Consider the following 27,578-nt stretch of genomic DNA (forward strand, 5'->3'; position numbering starts at 1 on the left):
CTCTGAAGCCTAACTGTGTCTGTGTGTTTGCACGTAGCTTCGGCTGTGTGCATATGTGTGAAGAGCTGCAAAATTTGTAGGTGTGTGTGAGAGTGACTAGTGGTCTGAGGCAGTGTGATTGTGTGTGGACTGGAGCGGCTACTGATAAGAACAATCAGGAATCTCTCTGCAGTCCGAATGAATGAAATTCCAAGCTCATTCTTCCAACATAGCTCTTGGTGGTGGTGGTATTTCTATTTCATTTTCATACGGTGGTGAGAGGGATCCACATAAGAATATGGATAGTATAAGTGCTGGCCCATAAATCCTCATTGAATTGAACTGACTGTGTGTCCGGAGGGGATGCTAGTGTGTGTACATGTGTCTGCATATGCGCTGGGGGTCTGAGTGTAGGGGCATGATGGGGAAAGTGTATGATTATGACTGTCTGCGAGTCTGGCTGTGTGTCTAGGGTCTGTGAGTGCCTGTGTGTGTGTTGCTGGGGCTGTCTCTCTCTCTGTGTGTAGGGGTGTGTCAGTGTGTAGTGGTCTGAGGGTGTGTGTATTTGTGTATGTAGGGGTGTGGGTGTCTGTGTGTGAGGGTGTGTGTGTAGGGGGTCTCAAGGGTTCCTGTATGTGTGTGTGTAGGTGTCTGAATGTGCATCTGTGTGTTTGTGTAGGGTGTGTGTCGGTTTGTGTAGGGAGTGGAGGGATCTGAGGGTGTGTGTGTGTAGGGTTGTGTCTGTGCATGAGGGTGTGTGTAGAGAGTGGGGGGTCTGAGGCTGGGAGTGTGAAGGAGTGTATCAGTGTGTGTAGGGGTGTGTCAGTGTGTAGTGGTCTGAGGGTGTGTGTATTTGTGTATGTAGGGGTGTGGGTGTCTGTGTGTGTGTGTAGGGGTCTGAATGTGCATCTCTGTGTATGTGTAGGGGGTGTGTCGGTGTGTGTAGGGAGTAGAGGGATCTCAGGGTGTGGGGGTGTGTGTAGGGGTCTGAGTGTGCATCTCTGTGTGTGTGTAGGGGGTGTGTCGGTGTGTGTAGGGAGTGGAGGGATCTGGGGTGTGTGTGTGTGTGTAGGGGTCTGAGTGTGCATCTCTGTGTCGGTGTGTGTAGGGAGTGGAGGGATCTGGGGGTGTGTGTGTAGGGGTCTGAGGGTGGGGGTGTGACAGGGTCTCTCCCCGGGGTGGGCGCGGGGCTGCCCCTTTAAGAGCCCGCCCAGGCCGCGCAGGGAGGGCAGAGGCGGGGCTCGCCCGCGCTCCCGGGCTGCTCGCGCCGCACACCGAGCCCAGGACGCCGCGAGGAGCGAGCTCCGCCAGGCGCTGCACCCCGGGGCGCCTCGGCGAGCCCGGGAGCCCAGCGCGCGGCAGGGCTGAGCCCGGCCCCATGGGGCGGGCGCGGGGGGCCTGAGCGCAGCAGACAAAGGCGGCGGCTGGGCGGGCGGGCGGGCGGCGGCCCCCGTGCAACTTTCCTGCGAGCCCCTGCGCGAGCCATGGGGGCCCGGCGAGCCCCGGCCGCAGGCTCGGAAGGCAGCGGGGCCCCGGGAGCCTAGCGCGGGGCGGAGCGAGCCCCCCTGGCTGCAGGGTCCCTGCTGCGTCTCGGGCTCCCCGCAGAGGCGTCGGGGGCGGCCAGCCCCGAGCCGGGGCCGGGAGAGGCTGACCTCGCCCCCCCGGGGGGCGCAGGACCCCCGGCCGCAGCATGGGCGGGAGGGCCGGTCTGCAAACCGCCAGCCCCACCTGCCTGCCGGGCCGGACGCTGCACCCGACGGGCTCTGGCAAGATGCTGGGCTGGAGTCTGCTGCTGCTGCTGGCTTCCGTGGGGCGCAGCGAGGCGGCGGATGGAGAAGTCAATGCAGAGGTAGGGGCCCGTGGTCGTCGCTTCCCTGGGTGAAAGTGTGGGCGTGCCAGGGGGCAGCCCAGCGGTGCCCAGCCCAGGACCGCATTGGCATCGGGCCGGGCTAGGGGGAGCCACCCTGGATTTGCCGGGCTGCGCACTCGAGGGGAGCTCGCCTGCCCATGGCATCCTGGCTTGGGTTTGTCTGTTCCCTGAGCTGGGACTAGACATTGTTCACTAGCAAAACAGCCCGGCAGCTGCCCAGCCTAGCTTTGCCATGCGAGTGATGGGGCGGCCGGGGCCCCGTGAGACCTGCCCTTGGGGCACCCGGCTTGAGTAGGTTCTTGGGTTGCTTAGTCTGGAACCGTGCTTCAATAAAGGCCCCCTTGTCTCCCCAGGCTCGGGTTGATTTGCCTGCACTTCGGCTTCGAACCTGCCTGTTGCTCTCACGCTGCCCACTGACTAAAAAATCCCTTTTGTGCGAGCACGGTTCCGCTTTCCGGCACCCTATGGCGATCCCGGGGGGACAAACTGGCCCTGCTCCCTCCAGGAGCTGCCCCTGAGCCCTGTCATTGAGTACTGGGCCAACGCCAGGCCTGAAGTGGTCAATCAGGGCGGGGGGTTAATGCCCTGCAGTGCTCTGCTCCAACCTTGTGTCTGTAACATTTCCCTTCTCCAGCTCTGGTTTTGCTCTGTTAGAGGATCCCCTCTATAACTGTGTGTTTAGATGTAACAACACACTTGGCTCCTATCCTCTCCATTATATGAGCTATCCGCCCGCAGGCACACGGACGGGATTACTTCTGCATGGGTTTGGCCGGTGGCCCCTTCTCTGTCTCTGGTCTCCCCTCCCCATCTTTGCACCAGCCATAAGCTGCTGTGTACTGTGCCGTCTCTTCCCAGGCCCCTGTCTGTCCCGTGAGCGGGAAAGCCAGAGGCTGCAGCACTGTGTTAGCTCAAGGGCATGTGTAGCTTCCTCTGTGGGGAGCCAGGGGAATGTGAGCTGGGAGTGATCTGATTGGCATGAGAAAATACAACCTGCTTCAAGTACAGGTGCAGAGAGACCCAGGGCACTTGCTGCCGCCCTGCAGGGAGCTAGAGGTCACATCCTGGTCTCTGCCTCTAGCTCCGTTGGCAGCTGATCTTGCAAGATGGTGGATGACCCCACTCAGTAGGAGTGGGAGGCACTCCGCACCTTGCAGGACCAGGCCCGTGACTAGTACAGGCTGGGAATGCTACAGAAGCAGTGGGCCGAACTCCCAGCCTGAAGAGGAAGCTCTTTGTTGCTCATTGGGGACCCCTTCTGGCTCTTAAGAGAGGAGGTGTGGATAGGGCTCTGGGAGAGGATCTGTGCCACGTGGTGGAGACCAATGATACTATAATAGGCCTTCACGGAAGCCATTTGGCCATGAACCAGACCCATCTTCCTGGATTTAGCCTCTAGATGGTGTTTGGGTGAAATGGGACATGGTTGCAGATGAAAAGGAAACAAGACATGAGCCTGATAGCGCCCCCCCTCTCCTCCCCTTGTGCTAGCTGGTTTTTATCCTGGTGCTCTCTGGGCGTAGGCCCAGCTTTGGGATAGCAGGGGGTGCTGTGGAAGAGGACGGAAGTGCATTGCTGGATCTGGGAAGAGACCACAACGGAACTAGGAAGGGGCTGGCCAGTTGGGATGGAGGTGAAATGGTTGAACTTCAGGAGAAGGAGGAAACTGCCTCTGTTAAGGGCAGCCCAGTGGTTGTCAGCAGGGCAGTGTTCTGGTGTTTTCCCCATTATCCTCATGTGCATAATACAATCGAAGGAGGGTTGGCACGGGCAGGATGTATCTCTCTCTATTTATACTTGGGCAGTCCCTGGCCCCCCTTCCCCACAAGCCACAGGAGAGGCTCTCCCTGTCCAAGGATCTCAGCTCTCTACCTGCGAGCACCAAAACAGAGCCAGCAATAACGAACGGCTGGAAACGAGGCAGGTGCCGCCTCCTGCTGGATGCAGAGAACGTTTTCACTAAGTCGTTCTGGTGCTGACGCATTTCCATTCTGGACCCTGCGGCTCACACAAAGAGCCTAGGGCAACTGTGGGAGCCAGTGGGTGTCTTGCCTTTGAGTTCAGGGGGCACCTGATGAGGCTATAGGCTTATACGGGAGGGAAGTCCGTTTGAGTCGTGTACCAAGTGATGTATGGAGTAAAACAGTAGAGTTGAGTGAGATGTTGCCGCACTTCAGGCCCTGGCTGACACATGGGGTGGGCTGTAGGGTGCTCCGTTAGCCCCGGCAGTCACAAGGCTAGCGGCCTAGTAAGGAAATAAGAGATTTATTTATTTTTAAATGACAACTGACTGGTCCTGTAAGGAGAGTGGGTGGCTCGTGCTGGCGAGGGGAATGGCAGGCGGAGCCTTTCACTGCTAGGACATCTTTTCCAATCCAGCTGCAGGAGTCGCCAGTCCAGGCGGGTAGTCGCCCACAGCTGACCGGTGGTTCGGCGGCCTGCGTGACCGAGGTGGTAGTACTGTCGTCCCAGTCAGTACCTAATAACTAGGTGTCTCCCAGCACATTGGCCCCTTGGTGGTTGTTACATCTGAGAGGCTAAGGATGGACTGGGCCTGCAAACGGAAATATCCTGCCCCAAAAGGGAACCCGTCCCCCTGCGGTTCAGGCTGGGGGTGAGTTGCTGGGCTGCAGTGTTGTGGCAGGAGAGACTTGCACTGGCTCTGGGGATGCACAGAGAGGGCTTCGACCTGGCACTGTGTTCCCATCCCTCAGAAACAGTCTGGGTGGGGGAGGAAAAACCTCCAGTGTCTGTGTAACACCAGGCCAGCCCATCCCCCTTAGCGGGAGACTCCGAGCTTGGCAGGGTTGGGTAAAGCAGCAGATGAGTAGCCCAAGGAAGGCAAGGCCAGGTCTGTGTGAGGCAGGGGGGTGCGCATGGGTGTGTATATATAGCCGTTTCCCTTGTGAAGAGCGTCTGTCTCGCTGCTGCCCTTGAGCCGTGTGTGGGGAGTGTAATCAGGGCCTGTGCAGGGAGATCACCGCCTCACAAGCTGGGTCTGTCGAGTTTCAGCTGGACACTGCTTTCCCCCGGCTCCTGCCTGCTGGTCTGGCTGGGGCTCTGCCCTGACTGAGACTTCTGGACCGGTGCTGCGTCCCCTCCCCCAGCACCAGAGCCTCACAGCTGCCAAGCCCTGACCTGATTGTAATGAGCTGGGCTGGGTAGGGCAGGGAATTCCTGCAGGGCTCTGGTTACAGAGCTGGATTTCCCCCTCCGCCCAGCAGGTTCCTCCCACTTGGCCCTGCCTGGGAATGCATCCCCCTCTGGAAATGCAGAGGGCATGAACCTGGCCTTACAGTGGGGACACTAAATGCTTAGGAGTCCAGCGTGTGTGTGTGTGTATGTGTGGATGGTTTGGCCAGGAATCAGCCAACTCTCTGCCCATCCTTTGGGCTGAACTCAGGGTGAACCCTGAAGGTTCCAGTTGGACTCTCCTGTTGCTGGCAGGATCCCAGCTGTCAACCTGTCACGGGGAAGGTGTTCCCTCAGTTCCACTGCCTTGTGGCACTTGGGAATGTGGCAAGGGTCAGGGGCATAGTGAGCCCATCTCATGCCCCGTCCCCACTGCGGAGACAGTGGCTGTGTTCCATAGTGCCACAGCAACACCCAGATCCCATGTGCCACCCACAATGCCTCTGGCACAAAACTCCTGCCATTTGGGAACTTCAGGAGACCCACTGTCAGGCAAGATAGCAACCCACATTTGAGAACATGTTTGAAAGGTCACTTTGGCTGAACAGAGAGCCTGGCCCGTTCAGTATTCCCAGTAGCTGGGTTGCAGCGAGGGCTGATGAGTAGGAGATATGTGGCAGGGTTAGAGGACATTGCAGGATGTGGCTGTCTTTGGAGTTTATAACCAATGATCTTTACTTTGAGGGCCTGGTTATCTGAGAATTTGTCTATATAAAAATGCATTTAATTGGCATGCACAACTACGGTGATTGCACATGCAAATTAGTTAGCTGCACAAATACATGGTCATTTGCACCAGCATGGTGACGCTGTGCAATTGTGACTCATGCCCCTGTGCTCCAGTGGGTAAATTCATGTAATACAAATGAAAGGAGCATTTCTATTTCCACCCTTTACAACATCTTCAATAAACTATTACAGAGAAAAGAAAAAGCAGGCAACCTGCTAACCTTACATCCACTTCCAGCCAACGAAAGGCAGCTCACAGCACGCAGTAGGCAAGATGCCCAGCAGGGGGCAGCAGACTGTAAAACTTCCATTCCTAGGACTGGCTGGAATTTCAGTGGGAGTTTACTAGAAACTAAGATTCAATAGCGATCACAGGACCCTGTGAGCATCGAAAAGATGTTGTTTTTGTCAGATGGATTCAGGTGAATAGAAGGTTTCACTTATGGAGCAAGAATGCCAGAAAGCTCAATGAAGACGAGGGGATTGCCTTGTTTTGTTTGTACTGCACCTAGCACAGTGGGTTCTGGAGCTGTGCCTGCAGCTCCTTGATTCTGCTATAATATAAGCTAATAATAATAAAAAGCTGCCTGATCATCAGGCCAGGACCCCTCCTTGGAAACGTTTACGGGTCTTGCAAGTCTTTGCACTAGCTCTAGAGTGCATCTAGCCCTTGCACATTGTAAAATGTTGGACGTTAAAGTGTGGGTGTCACTTAACTGCTGACAATGGGGGGTTTGTAATAGCTTTGTTGCTATGAAATGGTCATGGCTCAATTGTTTCAGAGAACTGGAAGCCAAGGATGGCACTCTAGGGGCGAAGGTGGTGGAGTGGGCGTCGAGCAATGTGAGCTGTAGTCCTAGTTTTGCTAGTAACTTGCTGTGTGACCTTGGGCAAGTCCCTTCGCTTCTCTGGGTCTCATTTTCCCCATCTGTCCTATTTACAATGGAGTGTAAGCTCTTCAGGCGAGAGGCTGTCTCTTATGATGAGTATGCACAACACCTCATGCAATCAGGCAGCTAAAGGCTGGTGTAATAATAATACATATCCTTCTATGGGGCTGTCGTCACCTAGCTGTGTTCCTGGGATACTGTTCCCATGCTTGGGAACTTCTTGCTTCTACACTGATGCAGTGGTGAAAATATCCCATGTAGGGCAAAAAAAAAATAAAGTCTGATCTCTTCTCCGCTTGGTATTTCAGTATGTCCCAGGGAAGGCTTTACCACCCACACCCCCGCTGGAACAAAATCCTCCCTCCGGTTGAGTTTAAATGTTCATATGTATGCAAAAGCTGCTTTCCCCCATCCCCAGGTGGAGGGGAGGCAGGGTTACCTCGAGGTTACAGCAGCAGGAGGCCTACCACCGATTTACGGTGGGATCTTGCTCAAGCCCATTCTGTGCCTCACTTTCCCCCATCTGTGAAATGGGGATAAACAGCCCCATTTGTGAAGTGTTTTGAGCTCCTCAGGGGTTGGGCACAAGCGGGGTGCAAAGTCATGGGGTGCCATTTAATGGGGCAAAATTCAGGCAATGGATTCCCTACAACAGCCAGGTATTAGTAGTGAGTCTTTTGCTAAGAGGCAAGTATCAGGGGGTAGCTATGTTAATCTGTACCCACAAAAACAACAAGGAGTGTGGTGGCACCTTAAAGACTAACAGATTTATTTGGGCATAAGCTTTCATGGGGAAAAAAACCACTTCTTCAGCTGCTGATAAGAGGCAGGCAGCCAGCATACAGGAGAATCCGCTCCTACCCCACCTGGCTGACCCTGAGAGGCAGTACCCAACCCTAACTCCCATGGGAGTCAGTGGGGCTTTGTAGGGCACTGCTCCTCTCAGAACCAGAGCCCACATTAACTGGTCTTACAGCAGAGTCCATTAGTACCACTCCCTAGTGTGAGCATTATCTCCTCCAGTAACATGGGCCCACAACTACCAGCTGAGGCTTGGACACCCTCTTCCAATGAAAATCAGTGGGAAATGGGAATCCAGATCCCCAGGGGCAGTGGAGAATCGCACTCACCTTGTGCAGGGGCATAGCTCTGCCCTGGGGCCTCCTGACTTCAGCAATCATTTGTCGTGGAATACGGTGCCTGCTGCAGGATTGTGCTCCAGAATAGAAGTGTTTATAGTCTGTTTCTAGTGCTCACAATTACAGGGAAAACTTTAAAAATGGAAACTAAACCACTGAAGTGCTGTCTGCCTGGGCCTGTAGACAGCCTGAAACAGGAGCTCTGAAATGTTCCAACCTCTCAATCCGATTGTTAACTCTGAAGCCTACTGATGACAACGTCACCAGTGGATCTGTTTCACTAGTGATCATTTTAGCAGAAACATCCAGCTGAAGTACTTACCTCCACAAAGCCAAACTGCCTCATATACCTCTTTAGGCATTCAAAACCCCAGCTGCCCCCACCCCTGAGCCCAGCCCCTTTAGCGTCCCCCTCACATCAATCCAAAAATTTGCAGCACATTCAAAACTGAAATATGGCGATGCATTCTATTTATTGTATTCTAATTCATCATATAATTCAATTTCATATTTTAATTCATTCATACCCTCCAATATAGAATATAAATGAAGCTTCCACAGAATTTCCACCGTCCCAGAATGCCATTGAATCCAGGGCCCCTGGGCAGAATTTAGCGGTGGAGCGTACACCGAGTGCAGGTATATTAACATCTGCCCGATGGACAGTCACTCCTCGGCTCTTTCAGCCAACTCCTCAAACAGCTGTACGAACCAGCTCAGAGCCAGTGGGTTGAAGCTAACCTGAAACGATTAAACGTGAATGCGGACTCGCGAGACTATCCAGTTAGCGTCCCGTGGCTGTTAGCGCCTACCCTGCTGGAGTCCGGGCGGGGTTACAGTCCTGTTGAAGAAGCTTTGCTTTTGACCTCCAGGTTTCATCCTTTTAGAAGGGTGGTGTGAGCCTTCCTGGCAGGGATGCAGGGAGAGTGGGGGAACCCGCAGGTGTTTAAAGAAATGCTCAAGCCCGAGGTATCAGCACATGCTCCATAGCGCAAAGAGGTCCTTGTTAAACGAGGCCTCCTAGAACCTGCTGTAACAATAGGCAGCTGCCTATACAGCGAAAGTCCTAGGGAGGCGTGTACTCCCCAGGCACTGATGTTCCTTAGCACAGTGATGGTGAGCAGGTTAACCGATGCTCTCATGGTGCAGTGCTGTCAGGGGAGCAGATTACTGAGTGCCCTCCTGGCCTCCGAGCTCGCTCTCTGGCTCAGCTGCAGTCCTTTTGGGGCCGTGCCTTAGTACCCCCTGGGCACCTGTCCCAGGTAGCTGAGTCCGGGGCTGCGCCAGTCTTTCAGTAGCCTGCCTGGCCATGCATCTGACGGGTGGTGAGCTGGGTCCTGCCAATGGCGTGGTCCCTCTCTGTGCTGGCAGCTTAACCAAAGGTTTAGCTCTTCTGGCCCGAAGGCCTATGATGGGGTGTAGCAGACCTGCGCTACGGGTCTCTGCCTCCCTCACCACTGGGCTCTGGGCCAAGCCAATTCCTACCCACCCTGGCAATGGTGTTTGTTTCCGTTAGGCGGGCGGGGTTACCATTGCCAGCGTGTAGCCTGAGCAGCTGGCTGCTGTGCTGGGGAGATTGGCAGGGCCTGCAGGGAAGGGACCTCCCAACTCCCAGGCCTGGAAGAGGCAAGACAGCCCCTCGACAGACACCAGCCTTTGCAGCTAGCAGCCCCTGCCCTGTGTCCAAGTCTCCGCAGGGAGCCCCTGTGGAGGGGGGGCATCCCAGCACACAGAGGTGTTCGCTGAACGGGAGCTGGATTCTACAGCACTGCTTGCCCCAGCTCGTGGGGTAACGTCACCTCTCTCCCCATGGCTGGCGGTGTTGCTACCCAGGCACTCAGACTCCATGGTGACTGGCTGGCATGGTTTCCCTTGAGGTGGTCTTGTGGCTTGAGCGCTGCACTGCATTGTATTCTGGGCTTGTCCCCGCGTGCCCTGAGTGACCTTGAGCAAGTCATTTCAACTGTCTGTGCCTAAGCCCCCCAGCAGTAAAATGGGAACGTGGACCCTTCCTTTCTCCTTTGTTGTGATTGGAAGCAGAGACTCTCTCTCTCACCGTGTATGTACAATGCCTGGCACAAAGGGGCCCTGATCTTGGCAGGGACCTCTGGCTACAAATCGTAATAGACCCCACATGCCTGTAGATCAGATTGCTATGAATCAATTAGCAAATCCATTGATATATAAAAAAAATCTGTCGCTCCACTCTGAGTTAATCAGGGCTGGTATCAGTGTAAGGAAACAAACCACATGGCCTGCTGTATCTTCCTCGTGCAAGAAGAAACATGATCCCAGCTCTTAATAGGTTCCAAGAACCACTCCCCAGCACATGCTCAGGGCTGGGATTTCCAAGAGGCCTGACCCTGCCCTTGTTTGAGGGAGGCTACAGAGCCCTCTGGGATCCTTTGCATGACAGGGCCCATAAGTCGTTATTGATTTGGAGCCATTGCCAGGGAACTGTGACTACAGCTAATGGAGCAGAGAGGAGATGTTGTCAGGGCCTGATCCTGAGAAGTGTTGAGGGCCCACAGTGTGGTCAGGGCCTCTCAGGCCCCAGTGCAGCTCTGCTAGGGAGATGTTAAGGAAGCCAAGCTGTTTGGTGCTGGGGGGGGTCTCCAGTCAGGTCTGGGATGGGGGATGGGACGCCTGCCTGGCTGGGCGATGGCCAGGGGAAGTGGAGTGAAAGGAACTAGGCCGTCTCCCATTAGCATGCTCACAGTGATGGTGATGCCAGCTGCAGCTTCTCCTGTCTCCTCCCCACCCCCTGAAAACCAGATGCAATAGCCCAATGACCTGGTCCAGTACAGCAAGTCCACTCGCCTCGCCATTGCCCCGCCTGGCAGGCATTGGCCACTGTGGAGCGTGCAGCCAGCAATCCCCTTCCTCTGCCATGCTTGTGGTCAATCACGGTGCCTGGCACGCTGGCATCCTGTTCTACAAGGGTTTGCCCATGACACACCGTGGAAGGGGCAGTTCTGTGTGCAGCACATTCATTCGAGCAGGAGGCCGGGAGTCAAGTGAGCTGGATTCTAGGCCAGAGTCTGCCACTAGTTTGTTGTGTATCCATCGGCAAGTCATTCCCCGGCTCGATGACTCAGTTTCCCCAAATGTAAAACAAGGCTCATGGGCCCTCTGTATCTGTCACTGAGGATTCATTAGTTAGTTCACTAGTGACCTACTCATTATTCGCAGTCGAAGCCAGCTCGCAAAGCCTCTTCAGACAAAAGCAGATTTACCAACCGACAAAATTCAAGTTCAAACTGGTGTTAGCAAGGAGCACTGTGCCATGGCTCCCCACACCTCAGCCCACCCTGCCCCACTGAATCCCAACAGACCCTGCTCTAGTGGGCGGGATAACATGGGAATGTCTCCCCCAGCTCCGTTGATGTCCGTTACTAATTAGTCGTTCCAGTGCTTTCAGCCTGACAGAGATGCCTAAAGCACCTGGGATCTCCCCTCCAGCGAGAGATTTCTGATTTCACACAGCCCGAAATCTAGCCCACCGCTGGGACACCGGGCCCTTCTCTAGTACGCTCCAGCCGTGGCTTTCAAAGCACTTCCAAAAGGGTACTTGATCCTCACAAACCTCCCCAAGGCAGATGCAGCAGGTTAGCGCCATCGTACAGGTGGGGAAACTGAGGCATGTCACGATTAAGTGACTTGCTCATGGTCACGCAGTGAATCCGTGGCAGCAGTGGACTAGAGCTTAGGAGCCTTCGCTTTCATTGTCTGAGCGCCCACTTGAGTCCCCTGTCAGAGCCCCTGTAAGTGTAGCTATGACCCTGCTGGCGTGGAGATGCTTCGCCGCTAGAGGCAGTAAGGCCTGCTCAGGGGCTGGTGAGGATCTCGCGCCCTCGTGGCTTGTCACGTACAAAAGCTCAATGCTCCCAGAAGGCGAGGGCCCCGTCAGATCCTGACTTCAGGCTACACAGGCAGAGCTTAGCTGGTGACTGCAGGGTCTGGGTTTGGGTTTGCATCCGTGTCTATGGCTGCTTTCCCAGCGCCTTTCAGCGGCATTGATTTGGGGCCCATCACTTTGGTAGCTGGAGAAATATTCAAGGAACCCTGCACGGCATCAGCTGGGCCCCCTGGCTTAGAGACTTCACTGGAAGGCAACGTTCTCTGGGGCTACTCGTGCTGCAAGTGACAGCCAAGTCCCCCGACAGCCATAAAACAAAAGGGGCGGGGCCTCAGCCCTTGGCTGGCCTGGCTGCGTGTGTGCGTGTGCCCCACGTCGAGCCGTGGATTTGCACCAATAGAGCTGCTCCCAGCGTCAGGCTTTGAACTGCTGGATGAGAGCAAATTGTGCGATCGCACGAGGGGGAGGAAGGGCAGCGCAGCTCCCAGCACTTCTGGCTACGCGTTGTGCCTGCCCTGCATCCCACTGGGGGGCGTGAGGCCGCTCTCGTACCCTGAGAGCACTGGGCACCAGCTGTACATTGCTGGCAGGAAGCAAAGTTCTTCTCAACCCGTCCCAGTGGGCCAGGGAAGAGCTGACTCTGCAAATTGGCTTATTCCGCCCCCTTTCCTCCCAGCCCCTTTTAAGGAACCATCGGATCAATGATAGAACCCTGGCTGAATGAGCTCCAATGATTTTGCATCGGGCAGGCAGCCAGGCATTTCACACAAAGAAACCATCTCCTTCCCTGTTGCCTTCTTTAGACCCATCCTTTCATCTCCGCGGCGCTGACTCTGTTTACCCCACACACTCCACGTATATTACAAGAAACTGAGCTAACAGGAAACATCTGGTGGGAAAATAGTCCCCTCCCAGACTTTCACTGGGCAGGTCCCCCTCTTGTCCTCCATACCCTCTCCCCCACTGTCCTCTTCCCCTGGGTCTAACCTGGACTGTGAACTCCTCAGGCAGGGATGGGGCTCTGAGTTGCTTCCCACCCATAGACCCCCGAAACACTTTACAAAAGCAGCTATCACTGTCCTCATTGTACTGCTGGGGAAACTGAGGCAGCAAGGTGGGTGGGCTAATTTGCACGGGTGGTGAGCATCCCTAGATGGGGTGGATTTTCAGCACTTCTGAAAAGCAGGCTTTAATGGACCAGATTTTCAATTCAGTTCCTCAAGCCCGGGTCAGATTTCCAAAGCTCCTGGGCAAATCCTGCCCCAAGGTCATATAGGGTATGTCTACACAGCAAAGAAAAATCGGCAGCTGCTCCGTGCCGGCTGACTTGGGCTTGCGGGGCTCTGGGACCTTCCCCCTGAACAGGGTCCTAGAGCCAGGGCCCTAGCCTGACCCCGGAAGTTTACACAGCAATGAAAGAGCCCCGCAGCCAGTCCCCGAGCCTGAGCATGGGCCACTTGCAGGTTTTTCTTTGCTGTGTAGACGTATCCCCAGGGAATCCACAGCAGGGCTAGGAATAGATCTCTGATCTCCCAAGCTCGTGCCCACTCCGCGGACTACGCAGCCTTCCCCCCCCATGTAAACTGCCATGCTCACTATCCAATAAAACACTGACTTGCCCCAGCCTCCCATTTGCTCTGTATTTTATCTCTTGCCTCGCCCAGGAGTTGACGCGTTAATCTGCCTCTTCAGGATGCAGCCACCTTTGAAGTTCCCTGCGCTAACGAGGCGTTGCTCGCTAGGGCTTTGCAGCGCTTCTTGTGAGTGGCTTGGAGCCAAGTGAGAAATAAGGAAACAATAATGTGAAAGGATATGGAAAGGGTCAGGAGTAACCAGCGCTCGTAGCGCAGCAGCATGTACCACTTTCCCCAAGCTCCCCTCCCACTGTCCCGTCTTCAGTTGGATTCGCCAACCCCCTGGGCTAGATTCCCTGCCAGCATGCCGCCTCCAAGCTGATGCCCATGTTCTGATGCTTCCTGGAATCTCCCTGGCCACGTGATTGGCACAGGGCCCGGTTTTCCACCCCTCTCTGCCCATACGCAGCGTCCCCCCTCTCTGTGACGAGCACGTTGGTTGCCAGTTGTTGTTACCGTCCGGCGCGGTGGCCCAACGTAGGATACATGATCTCGGCTTGGGGAGGGATCGGTTCTGGCCAGCGGCCTGGCAGACCCACGTGTGCAAAAGGGAGGTTAAAAATAGCAGGTAAATAAAAGCGAAGGGTTGGAAGAACAGGAGGGAGATCAAAGCCTGATTATCTGCCATGTAAACCGCCCCCCAGAGCCTCCTGGGCCTGGAATGTAAACAGCCCAGTTCCCTTTTCATTTGTCCTTTGCTCAGAGCGGCAACATCAGGATCCCGGGCCTCTGGAGGGGTCCGGGAAGGAGCAACCCCTTGTTGTTAGAATCATTGATTTGCATTACCTGGGCACCTCACAGCCCCAGTGAGCTGAGGGCCCCCTTGTGCTAAGGGCTGCAGCCTATCTCTGCCCCTTGTTACTCACACGGGGGGGGGGGGGTTGGATCTCCCCCAGGTGGCTAGAAGGCAGCATGTGGGAGCAGTTCCCAGCAGCGGGGCGCCCAGGCTTGTCCCAGCAGCGTGGGAGTAGCCAGCTGAACTGGACCCTTTGGAGCGTGACGCCTTGACCCCAGCAGTACGCACACAAGCAGACCTTGCTGCTGCTGTGTAGAGGGGCACGCCGGGGACTCTGAGAGGGGGAGACGGGGCTGGTTCCCATGGGGCTGTGGAGACTTCCCCCTCCAGGGTGACGGACTGACTCCGGACCAGGTCGGTAGCCACACAAAGGCCTGAGCTGGAGGTGGCAGGTTTGCCATTTTCTCTCCAGCCCACTGTGCCAGCCAGGCGCCCAGGATCATGGGCACGGGGAAGGCTCAGCGTGTGACCCTCGTGCCCCCTTTGCAGGCCTGGCTCCGGCTCTATGGTTACCTCCCGCAGTCCAGCCGGCAGATGTCCACCATGCGCTCGGCGCAGACCCTGGCCTCCGCGCTCTCCGAGATGCAGAGGTTCTACGGGATCACGGTGACGGGCGTCCTGGACGAGGAGACCAAGCTGTAAGCGTGTGAAAGGGGGAGGCGTTAACTCCCTGCCACTCCCCTCCCGCCCAGGCCCTGGGACGCTCCCAGGAGACACTGGCTGGACTATCCGGCACGTCGAGGTTGGAGGGCCAGCCCAAGGCTGCAGCACAGGGCCCCTTTCCCAGGGCGATGGAGGAGATGGAGCGATCCTCCACCTCTTACAGAACCGAAGGACCCCGGCTCCCCACACCCTGCATCTGCCAGACCTCCCTTTCATCTCCCCAGCCATAACAACCACCTGACTCTCCCCACTGCCAGGCACTCTTGGATGGGTGGGACTTGGGAACCTGTCTGATGCCCCCCACATCTAGCTTCACACTGGGCTTCTCAGAGCCTAGGGTCTGGTCTCCTGCTGGGCGTTGAGCCCCACCCCCTCCACCTTGTTCTGCGTTGTGAGGCTGCCAGACGCGTCCCACGTTCTCAGTCCTCACTCGGTGGCTGCTGTGCTCGGCTTCCCCCAGGTGGATGAGGCGGCCCCGCTGTGGTGTCCCGGATCAGTTTGGAGTCCACATCAAAGCCAACATGCGGCGGAAGCGGTACGCGCTCACCGGGCGGCGCTGGAGCCAAACCCACCTGACCTTCAGGTATCGGCACTCAGCCCATTGGGCCTTGGCTTAGCGTGCTCTGCGTCCCCACTCAGGCCTGGCCGGGGGCTGCTCGGCCTCCCAGGCTGCTAGGGCCACATGCAGGATGCCACCCGGGGCCTGATTCTCACTTACTCTAGTTTTACAAGGCTGTCATTCCAGGACCTACTCCTGATTTACAGCAGGGGGAGCGGAAGAGGGTCATGCCCAGGGCACACCCCCAGGTGGGGCAGCAGGGCTAGGGACCAGCAGCCACCCAGCTGAGCAGCACGTACAGCAGATGGCCCAAACAAACCAAACGCCCCAGGCTCAGCGCTGGGCACTAACCGGCTGCCATGTCTGCCTGCCCAGGTGCCGTGCTGCCATTACCTAACGAGCGGCCTACTGGATCCATGCCACGTTCTATCTCTAACTTGCCTCCGGGCGAGCTCCTCGGCTGCCGTGAGTCGACGCAGCTCTACTGGCTGTACTGGAGGTTGGCTCTCCAGCAGCGACATTGGCTTCCCTTCTTGGGACGGGTTCTGCTGCTTGCTTCGCTCCCGCCCCCCCTTTGCCCCCCCAGCCGGGAGAGGATGGTTATAAAACAGGGAGCAGGGCTGTTAAAGAGATTCCAGGGCATGAAATGGGGCAGTAAAGGGATGTCTCGGGCCCTTTGCCAAGGGACCAACAAGACTGAAAGATGAGAGTCCCTAGGGAAGGGCAGGGCCCAGCATTCAGGGTATCATAAACCTTGATGTAACCCGCTGGCCCAGTGTCTGTCCCTCCCCCGGCCCTATCCCATATGGCTGATCCAGAGAGAACTCCCTGCTCCTCTGCTGTGCACAGGGGATTTGGGGGCTTGCTCCTTCCCCACTGAAGCCAGTGGGACATTTGCCATTGACGTCAGTGGAAGCAGGCTCCGTCCCCCAGTGCTTAGCTAGGTCTGCGCATTGGAGCTGGAGATCCTGGCGTCAGTCCCTGCTGGAGAAAGGTTTGGATTACGTTCTAATACATGAGTAATGCCCCGTGAAACCGGTTTTGGGTGGGATGTGAGCTTTCCCCCTGCTGGGTTCGCAGCCCAGATGTTGCTGCACAGAGATAGTGCCAGAGAGCAAAACTGACCTGAAACCAAAGTGAAACTGACCCATCTGGTCCCTCTCCTGTCCCGGTTCCTCATGCCTCACAAGCGATCCCACGCTCACTCACAACCCCACCCCCGGTTTTGTGCCTCCAGCATCCAGAACTACACGGATAAGCTGGGGCGGTACCACTCGTACGAGGCCATTCGCCGAGCCTTCCGGGTGTGGGAGCAGGCCACGCCCCTTGTCTTCCAAGAGGTCCCCTATGATGACATCAGGCACAAGAGGAGGAAGGAGGCCGACATCATGGTGCTCTTTGCCTCCGGTTTCCATGGAGACAGCTCCCCCTTCGATGGTGTGGGGGGCTTCCTGGCCCATGCGTATTTCCCCGGCCCCGGGATGGGAGGAGACACGCACTTTGACTCGGACGAGCCCTGGACACTGGAGAACACTGACGTGTCTGGTGAGACTGGCTGGCACCTTGGGGAAGGCTGGTGACTGGGGCGGAGAGGGGAAAAGGACTTAGTGTGTGTGGAGGGTGAGTCTCAGCTGGAATCCAGAAGGTTGAGAGATCACTGTGGGCTACAAGTACCCACCTGGGGAAGAGATTTCCGGTAGTAACCGTCTCTTTAATCTAGCAGGAAAAGGCATACCAGGAAGCTGAAGCTAGATGTGGTCAGGCTGGAATAAGGGGCAAGTTTTTAAGTGAGGGTAATTAGCCAATAACAGTGTACCTCGGGAGGTCGTGTCTTCTCCATCAGTTGAAGTCTTTAATTCAGGGCGGGATATGTGCCTAAAGACCTGCTCTAGCACAACGATAAGTTATGGGCTTGAGGCTGGACTTACTGGGTAGGGTTCTGTGGCCTGCGTTCTGCAGGAGGCACGCTGGAGGGTCACAGTGGTCCCTTCTAGCTGTAGCAGCGATAGTTACGGCCGAGTTGAGTTTTACACTGGTGGCTGGCAAGAAAGGAGGCAGCTCTCTCTTGCCCCGCGTGGCGTGGGTGCGACGCAGCGTGAGTTGAAGGCTGCAGGGGTTGCCGATGTGTCGGGTACACTGTCCAGCGTGAGATTACTGGCATGGTGAGTTGTGTCCTGATCCCAAGCACAGCCCCCTCTGGCGCATGGTCAGGGAGAACCATGGGAGTGGTACTGGCTGGCCTAGATGGTTGGACAGAGAGCCCCGGCTTGGCACAGGGAGGTCTGGGGGAAGGGAAAGGATTGTTAACCCCTGGGGTATTGGGCCCCAGGGTTGGTGAGCATCCTGGGGTCTGTCCACCCTGCTGGGGCCCGTCCCTGAGCTCTTGTCCGCGTCTGATAGCGCATTTCTCCCTCCCAGGCAACAATCTTTTCCTGGTGGCCATCCACGAGCTGGGGCACTCGCTGGGGCTGGAGCACTCCAGCAATCCCAGCGCCATCATGGCCCCCTTCTACCAGTGGATGGACACGGAGAACTTCCAGCTGCCCGAGGATGACCTCAAGGGCATCCAGCAGTTGTACGGTGAGCCGGGTCCCAGCCTCCTGCATGGGGGCTGGGCGGGGAGTGGGGCTTGGCCAGCCCAGCCCAGGTGTGTGTGTTGGGAAGTCGACAGGCCGGATCAAAGTCCCTTCCCTTCAACAAAGCATGAACCCTAAGCCCCTGCTGTTAACCCCTTCGTTGCTGCTGAGCCACCGGTTTTCTGTGCAGCATCGATCCAGGTACATCAGGCGATGAGGCAGGTGCCCCTCTGCCCCTTCCTCAGACTTGCCCCCTGTATCACCAGAACCTGCTCTGCAGCTCCAGCCGTCCAAAGCAGCCTCCCTGTATCTGCCCGGAAGTGGCTGTCCACCGTGGCCCGGGCCCCTTCCCCTCTCTCCAGACTCCTGTCACCGTACTGAGAGGGGAGCTGTATGCTGGACAGCGCAGTGGGCGTGGAGCACGGGGTCGGGGCTTGCCCAGCATTGCCTGTCCTTGCCCTTTGGGCTGCGGTTTGGGAACCTGGACTGGAGTCTGGGAGCCGTCAGAGAGGCTAGGGAGACAGAAATGCATCTCTGTCCCTTTCGCAGCAGGCAGTAAGGAGTTAATGATTTGTCATTCTGCCCCCCAAGCCGGGGGTGTTTCCAGGCACATAGCTGTAATATGTGGGGAACATCTGTCCCCAGTCACAATAAAATCTAAGCACTACCCTGTCTAGTGAGTGCCCTGCCCTGCTCGGGTTGTGTCATAGGCCCTGTACTGCTGAGAAAGTAGCTGTAGTGGCAGAGGCCTGTGCTTTTGGAGCCATGAGTGCTGAGATCTCACCCCACTGACTCCATGCAGCCCATGAAGATGGGGGCACAGTATGGTGAGGCCCAGGTGCCTGCAGATTTGTACCAGCACAGCACATTGGCTCCTGTCCTGCTGGGTGAGACATTTGGGAGTGATTTCTCACTGCCCCCTCCTCTTTCCCAGGTGCCCCTGATGGACAGCCCCAGCCCACCCGGCCCCTCCCTACGGTGACTCCCCGCGGCCCTGGAAAGCCAGACCACAGACCCCCCAAGCCACCTCCCCCCGGTAAACCAGATCGGCCCCCGAAACCAGGCAACCCGGACCGGCCCCGAACCACCGACCGGCCCGACCAGTACGGGCCCAACATCTGTGATGGGGAGTTCGACACCGTGGCTGTGCTGCGCGGGGAAATGTTTGTGTTTAAGGTACCAAGCACCATTTCTCCATCCTGCCCTGGGCCTCGTCCCTCCCTCCATTCCCCCTGGCCCTTCCCAGTGTCTGGTTATGGGACACTTGCTTCCCCCACCTGCTGCCCCCTTCCCCGGCTGCCTGGCCGTCTGCCCCCCAGTGTGCTCCTCTGCCCTGGGCCTGTGGCAGGTCGAGGTGAGGAGATCTGCCCCGGGCCGTCCCAACCAGCCCTACGAGTGAATCCTGCCACCCCGCCGAGTCCAGGAGCCCAGGGCCTAGGTCCCCACGTGCAGTGGGCTGGGCGGGCTGTTTTCCTGGGCCGTGCTGAGCATCACGTGCTGGTGGCCTGTTGTCTTGAAGGGCCGATGGTTCTGGAGGGTTCGCCATAACCGGGTGCTGGACAACTACCCCATGCCCATCGGGCACTTCTGGAGAGGCCTCCCTGGGGACATCGACGCCGCCTACGAGAGGCACGACGGCAAATTCGTGTTCTTCAAAGGTGAGAGACCCGGGCAGGGGCTTTCTGTGAATGCAGAGCTGGAGAGAGGGAGCAATTGCTGCTCCCAGAGCTGGGCAGACTCACCCCACCCCCGGCCAGTGCCCCACAGCCCTGCCCCAGAGCCCCTGCCACCTGCTGTCCCAGCCCTGGCCTCCCCCACAGCTCAGGCAATGCCAGGGGCAAAGGCTCAGGGCCTGGGGGCAGTGCCCAGCTCAGCAGGCCGGGGCTGAAGCTCGGGCTGGGTGAGGAGGAGCCCTGGGGGTTGGCAGGGCAGCAGATGGATGGTGCCCAGCAGGAGTGCTACTGCTGAGAGAGGCCGCGTCTCAGCGGGAGAACAGGGCCAGGGCAGGGACGCGGGTGCTGAGTTTAGCACAAGCAGTTTCTCAGCACCATAGCAGCGCATGGTCCTGCGTGCCTGGCCGGGAGGGCCTGTGGGCTCCAGGGGGCTGGGCTGGGCAGGGTGACTTGTCTCCTACATGCCACGTGGCCCATGGCCCTCCCGCCATCTCTGCTTTCCCTTCCCTTCCCAGGGGATCGGTACTGGCTCTTCCGAGAGGCAAACCTGGAGCCCGGGTACCCGCAGCCCCTCACCAGCTATGGGCAGGGCATCCCCTACGACAAGATCGACACTGCCATCTGGTGGGAGCCCACGGGACACACCTTCTTCTTCCGCGGGGACAGGTAGGTTGGCCCCGATGGGCCATGCGGGCAGCAGGGCTTCCCGTGGTCATGGGGTCAGAGCAGGGGCCTGGCTGTGGAGACCCCTGGCTTCTATTTCCAGTTCTGCTCTGTGCCTCAGTTTCCCCAACTGTCTCATGAGGACAATGTGAGGCGCCTCCAATGGGAAGCACTGAGTGTTGTTTATCATCCTACTCCTCCCAGCCCCTCATGTAACCTCCTGAGCACTGACTCTTCTGCCACTTCTCCCAAGAGACTTTTCTGCAGCCCTGTGGATTTCTCCTGGCGTGGGCCCTGGGCCCCAGCTTCCTCCGCCACTTCACCTGGGGTGGCAGCCCTTCCTCATGGCTCTCTGCTTCTGACCCCCCACCAGCCCCCCAGCATCCCCCTACCCTGCAGCACTGCGGGATTCAAACCTATGGTCGGGGGGCGGGGTGTCTATGTGCCGCTCCAGTCTGCTCGCTGTGGGTAGGATCCAGCGATCTGAGGACGTTGTGGCTGACGCACGGGACTGGGAGGCTGGGTTCTAGTCCCAGTTCTGCCACTGACCTTGGCAAGGCACCGCCTGGCTCTGTGCCTCAGTTTCCCCTCCTGTTAAACGAGGGTGATGCTGCTGCTCCTTCCATCTCCGCACCGTGCTCTGAGGTTCCAAAGGTATCGTCGTGTGTGTCACTGAGCATCTGGTTGGACTAGGATGGGTGGGCAGGAGGAATATACCCGCCACGTTTCCCGCGATCTAAGCAAGCGGGACACCCCCTGCTGGTTCTAAGCTGGGGCTGGAGCTGCCCTAGCCATATTCTGTCCTACGGGACCCTACGGGGTGCTGCCATGCGGGGGACGGACACCTTTGAGCTGCCTGGGTGATATCCGCTCACTGTTCTCATGCAGGTACTGGCGCTTTAACGAGGAGACCCACTCCGTGGATCCTGGCTACCCGAAGCTGATCACCGTGTGGGTGGGAGTCCCTCCCACGCCCAAGGGAGCCTTCCTGAGCTCGGATGCCTGTGAGTGAGACGCTCGAGCCCTCCTGCAGGAGCCGGCTACCCCCTCTGTAGGAACCCGCCGCCCAGCGGGGAAATCACCCAGCACTGCCCAGCAGCACCTGAATCAGCCCCACAGCTGATGTACAGGGGCCCAGAGATGCTGCAGCCATTGACACCAGCTGACGATCTGGCCTGGGCGCTCCAGGGAGAACAATGATCACTGCCCCTTATGGTTCTTTCACAACTGTGTGTGTGGGGAGTGTGTGTGTGGGGGGGGAATGTTGCAATTCTGGCTGCAAAGATTACAGTGAGCAAAGCGGGGAAAGTCCCTTTCATCCCTATCTCTCGAACCTCCTAGCCCCTTGGCTAGGGCGTGGGAACCAGATGGGCACAGGCCACTCGGTGGGAACTTGGTCATTTCCCTGTCTATATATCCTGCCCCCTCTTCCCTCTCTCTCCGCCCTGCTTTGTAGTATTATCGGTACCCCCTCGCCCCTTTAATGCTTGCGAAGCAGCTGATCAGCTTGTTCGACTGCCCCCCCAGTCCTCCTGTGGAACCCCCGGCAGATTGCAGGCTTCTGCTTGCCCCCGATCCTGCGTCGGCCTCTCGGCCTTTCCCCGTGGTTGCACTGGGGCTGCTGCTTTTCGGCCTGGCTCCCCACGGGTTACCTGGCTCCTGGTACCGAAGGGTCACTGGAGCAACAGCTTTACGCGGAGCCAGGGGCAGCGGGTGCGGGAGTGGAGACTGGTGTCACCCCCTGAGCTTGCAGAGGGCACGGCAGAGCGCCTCGTTCGGAGTTACAGGAAGTCCAATTTCCTCTGCTCCGTTTCCTGGTCGCTGGAGCATAACCTGGCTTAGCCCAATGCCCGTCTTCTGTTCTGTTCAGCAGGGCACTGAGCCGCTAAGCTCCCTCAGGGCAGCACTAAAGCAAAGGGAATTGTTTGTCCCTGGCCGGGAACAGACTCCCAGCAGGATGTCGCAAACAAAGTGCTCATTCATAGAGCATGTAGTGGGATTTTGGATCCAGGGAGCGATAGGGTCAGCTCCTGGGACTGGGTTTTAAAAAGGAAGGTGCTGAGTAATTAAAGGATCAATTATATTTGCACTAGGAGAAATTAACTCTCATGCTTCAGGGCATCAGCCCTTAACTGCAGGGGTCAGGAAGAAACCCCTCCTTCCCCCAACACACATCCTTCAGCATTGCACAATTAGCCAAGTGCATTGTCACCAGCTTTATTCTCCTTTCTCTGAAGCATCAGTTATTGGCTACCACCAGAGGCGAGGATAGCAGACAAGACAGTCCAGCAGGCTGATCAGGTGTGGCAGGAGGCAGAATACCAGAGGAGGTGGCTCCCTGGCGGGGTGGGGTAGCAGAGAGGTTGATTCTGGGGTGTGGCCGAGCAGTTAGCAGATCAGGTGGCACTAACCTATTCTCACTGGCTCCCTTCCAGCGTACACCTATTTCTACAAAGGCACCAAGTACTGGAAGTTCGACAATGAGCGGTTGAAGACGGAGCCGGGGTACCCCAAGTCCATCCTGCGGGACTTCATGGGCTGCCACGAGGCACTGGTGCCGGACCCCGACCCTGGGCACCGATGGCCTGACCTGGACAGACCTCCCTTCAACCCGGATGGCAGGGGCACGGGCGATGACCGGGAGGGGGACGAAGGGGAGGCCGAAGCACGCCCCGGCGACCGGGAGGAGGAGGAGGAGGAGGAGGAGGACTACGGCGGCCCCACCCGGGGCAGCGGCAACGACGTGGACATCGTGGTGCAGATAGACAAGTACACGCGGACCATGAGCATCGTCATGGTGATGGTGCCCCTGGTGCTGCTGCTTTGCGTTCTGGGCCTCATCTACGCCATCATCCAGATGCACAGGAAGGGGGCCCCTCGGATGCTGCTCTACTGCAAACGCTCCTTGCAGGAGTGGGTCTGATCCTGGACCCCCCCCCCCCCCCCTGACCCCCCCCGCCCCCAGCCCGATCCCCTCTCCCACCACCATGGTGCTAACAAAGAAACTTGAGAAGACGAAGCCCCTGGAGCCTTTCCCGGACGACTTACACCGAGATTTTGCACATTGAGTTGAATGCGCTCGGCCAGGCCTGCTTCCCCCTTGAGCATGTCGGAGACGCCCCACTACAGACTCCTCCGTGCCTACAGCCACCCCTGCCCTTCCCTGAATCAAGGCCGCCTGTGGGCCCCTCCCTGCTGAAGGAGAGGGGGGTTGCCCCACGATCTGGGTTGCTCCCAGTGTTCCCGCTGGGCGAGGGAGACCATGTCCGTGCGCTGCAGCCCCTGATCTCTCGTCGCTGCGGGGCTGGCATTGGGGAGCGGCCATTTGCTGGGGGCCCCCATCTCTGCTTCACAGAAGCACCTGGGCCCCGAGTGCCAAACCCCCCACGGGAGGGGACAGCTGGGTGGGTTTCCCTTATGGCCCTCCTGAGCCATGGGGGTCTCTCCCCCGTTCTCAGATGCCACCTCCCTCGGCTGCGTTCTCGGGTCGGCGCCCAGTCACAGCTCGGAGGGGCAGAACTCGAAATGCTTCCTCAGCTAGGCTCTTCCCCCAGCAATCAGCCCTCCTGGTCCTGGATGTTTCCCTTGGGCGCCCATCCACATGTCGTGTGTGTGTTGTCTGTGCCGTGTCCTGGCTGGGCCCGTGGAGCAGAGGGAGGGGATCCTGGTCTAGGTGGTTCACCCCTGCCAAGTCACCAGTCTGATCAATCCCAGGGGGGTACGTCCCCCAACCCGCAGAAAGGGAAGCCTTTTCCCAGGTGAGGTCCTATAGGAGAGGCCTGGCTCTTTGGTTCATCCGAGGCAGTCTGGCTCTGATGTCTGTTTCAAGCTCCCCTCCCTGTCTCCTCGTGTCGGTGGTCTTTGCAGCCCTGCTCCTCCCCGGGGCGGGTGGGCCAGCCGCTCAGTGCACTGCCCTGGGGGAGTGGGAAGCCATCTCCCCGGCCCCTCTTCTCGCTCACCCGGACGGTGCTAACATCTAGCAGCCGCTTTTCCCCACACAGCGCGCTAGCAGCGGGGCCCAGGGGAAACGGCCTCGTCCAGGAGCTTCTCCCCATGGCCACCCTTGGGCTGTGGACATTGGCTTTCCTGGGCATTTCAGTGCCAAGCTACAGCAAGGGGAGGGTGGTGGGGTCGTCAGGGTGCACGGGCCAGCTGGAGAACTGGATTCCAATCCTGGCTCAGGTCCCAGGTGACATGAGTTTGATGGCCTCAGCCTTGTGTCTAGCAGGGATTGGAATGTGGACTGACCAGGATTATACATCTGAGCCTGTGGCTAGAGTAGCTGGGGGGCTGCAGGGCAGAGGGGCACTGGCTGAGCTGGGGGAGGGCCCGGGGCTGGGATAGCAGGGGGGCTGCAGGGCAGGGCGGAGGGGCACTGGCAGACCTGGGGGGGGCCCGGGGCTGGGATAGCAGGGGGGCTGCAGGGTATTGGCAGAGCAGACGGTGCAAGAGAAGCCCGGCTCCGGCTGCTGCTGGTTGGTTTCCGAGGCGTGCTGAGCTGGGCTTTCTGGCCCAGGCAGACGGGGTGGAGGTGACCTCACTGTGTTTATTTCCTGTTTAACTGTTTGCAGCTGGGAAACGAGGGAGGGAGCCTAAAGATAGCAGAGGTCTCTGGAAGGCTGGCCGGGAGCTGAGGGCCTGTGCTTCTCCCAGCCCCAGCGACACTGGTCAGTTCCCATCGGGGCCTCCGTCCATTGGGAAGATGCTCTGACGATGGAACTTGCCCTGTAGCTGCTTTTCATCCGCTTCCTTCTCCCCCGCACACCCACTTCCGAGCCAAACAGCAGCCTCCGGGGCCTGTGGGAAATGGGGCTGGGAAAGCAGAAGCTGCGGCGCCCAGCCCCCGCTGCCCCAGAGCCGTGCGGGCGCTCAGAGCCTGAGAGCGCCGTGCGCGGGGGACAAGCCGCTCTGGGAAGGGGCACGGGGGGGAGTGCGGCTTAGAAACTTTGCTCCATAAAAGCTTTTGTGGGAGCCCAGGGACGGCCCGACCCAGGCTCGCAGCCATGGCAGACCTGTTCAGCCTCTGGAGACGGGGCGGCGAGGCAGGCTAGATGCTGTCCCAGTTTGGGCAGCAGCCTGGCAAGCCCCAGATTAGCAGACACTGTACAGGTTCCTTGTAACTACGCCCCTGAATTCGACTGTGCCTTATCGGGCACACCTCTTCCCGGAGAGCTGGGATCCACCAGGAAAGGTTGCGTAGCGGGAGCAAGGGGGCTCTGAACACCCAACCTCCGTGGGCGCAGCTGAGGCCTTCCTGCCTTTTTCCTGAACCAGAGAGCGGCACCCACTCGGCAGATCCCACCCGCTCCATTCTTGCACCAGACGTGCCGGCTTTCCCCTGCACGGGGAAATTGTCCCAGCACCGCCGATGGGCGCAAGGTGCAGAAGCGGGTGGGATTTACTGTGGGTTCCCAATGCCTGAACTCTGGGCCAGAACCGGCCTGGCCAAATCTGCTTTTTTTTCATGGTTGAGTAAAATAGTGGTGGTTTTGTTATCATGGTCAAGAGCCAGCAAGTACCGTTTGTGTCTGGGCTAGTCCGTTTCCCTGGCAGTTTTGCCCAGGCGAAGGGGATGTGTCTAGGCGGGGGGGATCGGTGTTTGCTGCACACCACAGGGATGAATAGGCTGCTTGGGCCAAAGATTAAAAGCCAGCTTCTCCCCGGCTGGAAATCAGCGTCTCTCCATTGACTTGGACGAGAGCCTCCGCAGGCGTAAATGGATGTGGTGCCACTGAAGTCAATGGACTAGATCCCCAGTTGGTGAAACCAGTAAAGCCCCATTGGCTTCAGGGGAGCGATGCCAGTTTAGACTCGCTGAGCTCTGGCCCCGTGGGTGTCCTTCCCTGCCCCTGACGCTGAGCTGGAGGTGAGACGGCACCACCGGGTCCCTGGGCCAGGTCTCACTGTGTGGCGGGAGGCTACAGGCTTGCTTCCATACCGGTGCCTCTGGCAGGGCAGTTCACTCAGTGCCCCAGGGGGAAACTGTCCAGGATCCCAGAGGACTCCCTGAACCCTCCCAGGGCAGCCTGGTTTGATCGGCAGGTGAGGACCATTGATAATACAGCACTCTAGGTTCCCAGGGTCCCAGTCAGCAGAGCCACTTGTTCTCCCTCACCCCAGGGTGCTGCTCCCCTGTGGGCACCTCAGCTATTATCACAAAGGCAGGCGTTTCTCCCAGGACATGGGGCTGCCGGGCATGTTCTTTCTCAGCCCTCGGGATCGGGGGCAGTCTCACTGGAGTCCCCCGGAGCTTGGCTCCCTGGAGCAGTCGTCACTCAGTACCCCTCCGTGGGAAAGCACAGGCTCCCGGCTTCCCCGTCAGCGACCATGGGGCCACCTTTGTTTGGAAAAAGCCTTTTGTTGGCTCCAGCCGCTTGTCTTTCCCATTTGGAGCGTTCCCAGCGCTGATCGGCCAAAGCCGTTCCCCTCTTTGAGCCCATCTGGAAGCTGGAGCTGGGCCGAGGCCAGGCACTCGCAGAGCCCTTGGCTTTAATGAATGGAAAATTGTTCCATTTTTAAGCGCACAGGTGTGCGCTGGAGAAAGTGCATTTCGGGCCAGGGCTGGCCCAGAGCCCAGCTCCCGCTTCGCTCTGCCTTGGGGCAGGAATTCCACGCCCTGCCTTCCCGAAGGCGGCCCGGCTCCGCTGGGGCAGCATCCCCCCCAGGGGACCCTTTCACCTCGCTGACCCTCCTGCAGGGGTGAGCTCACCATGGCGTGAGACTGATGGTCCTCTCCACGCCGACGCCTGCTCGGAAAGGGCCCCAAAGCGACGTCTGGCCCAGTCGCGCAGCATTAGCAAGGCAGGCCGGGGTTAGGTTCCCAAGGCTGTCAGACCCTCAGCCTCAGAGGAATTTAGCTACCTAACTTCCAGGATCGGGGCCTCAGCGCCAACAGGCCCCATTGAAATGTGAGCCTGAGGCTCCCTAGCAGGGCACAGGGCACCAACACTTGAGGTGGTGACCACCACCCCCCAATTCCTCCAGGTCAGCTGCCTCTGAGGAGGGGCTGTTCCTGTGGCCTGACAGCTCTCCCCACCCCATGTCTCCCTCTGTCCCCGCATCCTGTCCATGCCCCCATCAGCACGGGGGAAATGGGACTGGATGGGAGGGTAACTAATCCTACCCACCTCAGCTCTGCGCCAGCAGCCATGGCGGTAAACAGGGGGCCCCTGGCAGTAGCGTGAGAGGTCGTGTCCCATGGGCATGGAGGCTCATGGTGACAGCCCGCCAGGCCATGCCCTATCTCTTGTGGTGTCTGTCTGTCTGTCTCTCTCTCGTGTGTACACGTGTGTTTGGTTTTTTTTAACGTCCATGCTGGTCATGTTTAACTGCTACACAATAAATCCTACCAAGCCA

General features: G+C 58.2%; 1 protein-coding gene across 1 annotated transcript; it reads left to right on the plus strand.

Annotated features, from left to right (window-relative positions):
• Positions 1–1,669: 1,669 nt before the first annotated feature.
• On the plus strand, positions 1,670–27,578 carry MMP15 (matrix metallopeptidase 15). Its single transcript, XM_034788242.1, has 10 exons — positions 1,670–1,828; positions 14,578–14,726; positions 15,212–15,334; positions 16,548–16,855; positions 17,729–17,890; positions 18,821–19,062; positions 19,406–19,544; positions 20,075–20,225; positions 21,111–21,226; positions 22,658–27,578. Exons 1-10 carry the CDS (start codon positions 1,670–1,672, stop codon positions 23,143–23,145), a joined length of 2,037 nt encoding a protein of 678 aa, XP_034644133.1. The 3' UTR covers positions 23,146–27,578.

Source organism: Trachemys scripta, chromosome 13 (assembly GCF_013100865.1).
Source record: "Trachemys scripta elegans isolate TJP31775 chromosome 13, CAS_Tse_1.0, whole genome shotgun sequence".
NCBI classification, from domain to species: domain Eukaryota; kingdom Metazoa; phylum Chordata; order Testudines; family Emydidae; genus Trachemys; species Trachemys scripta.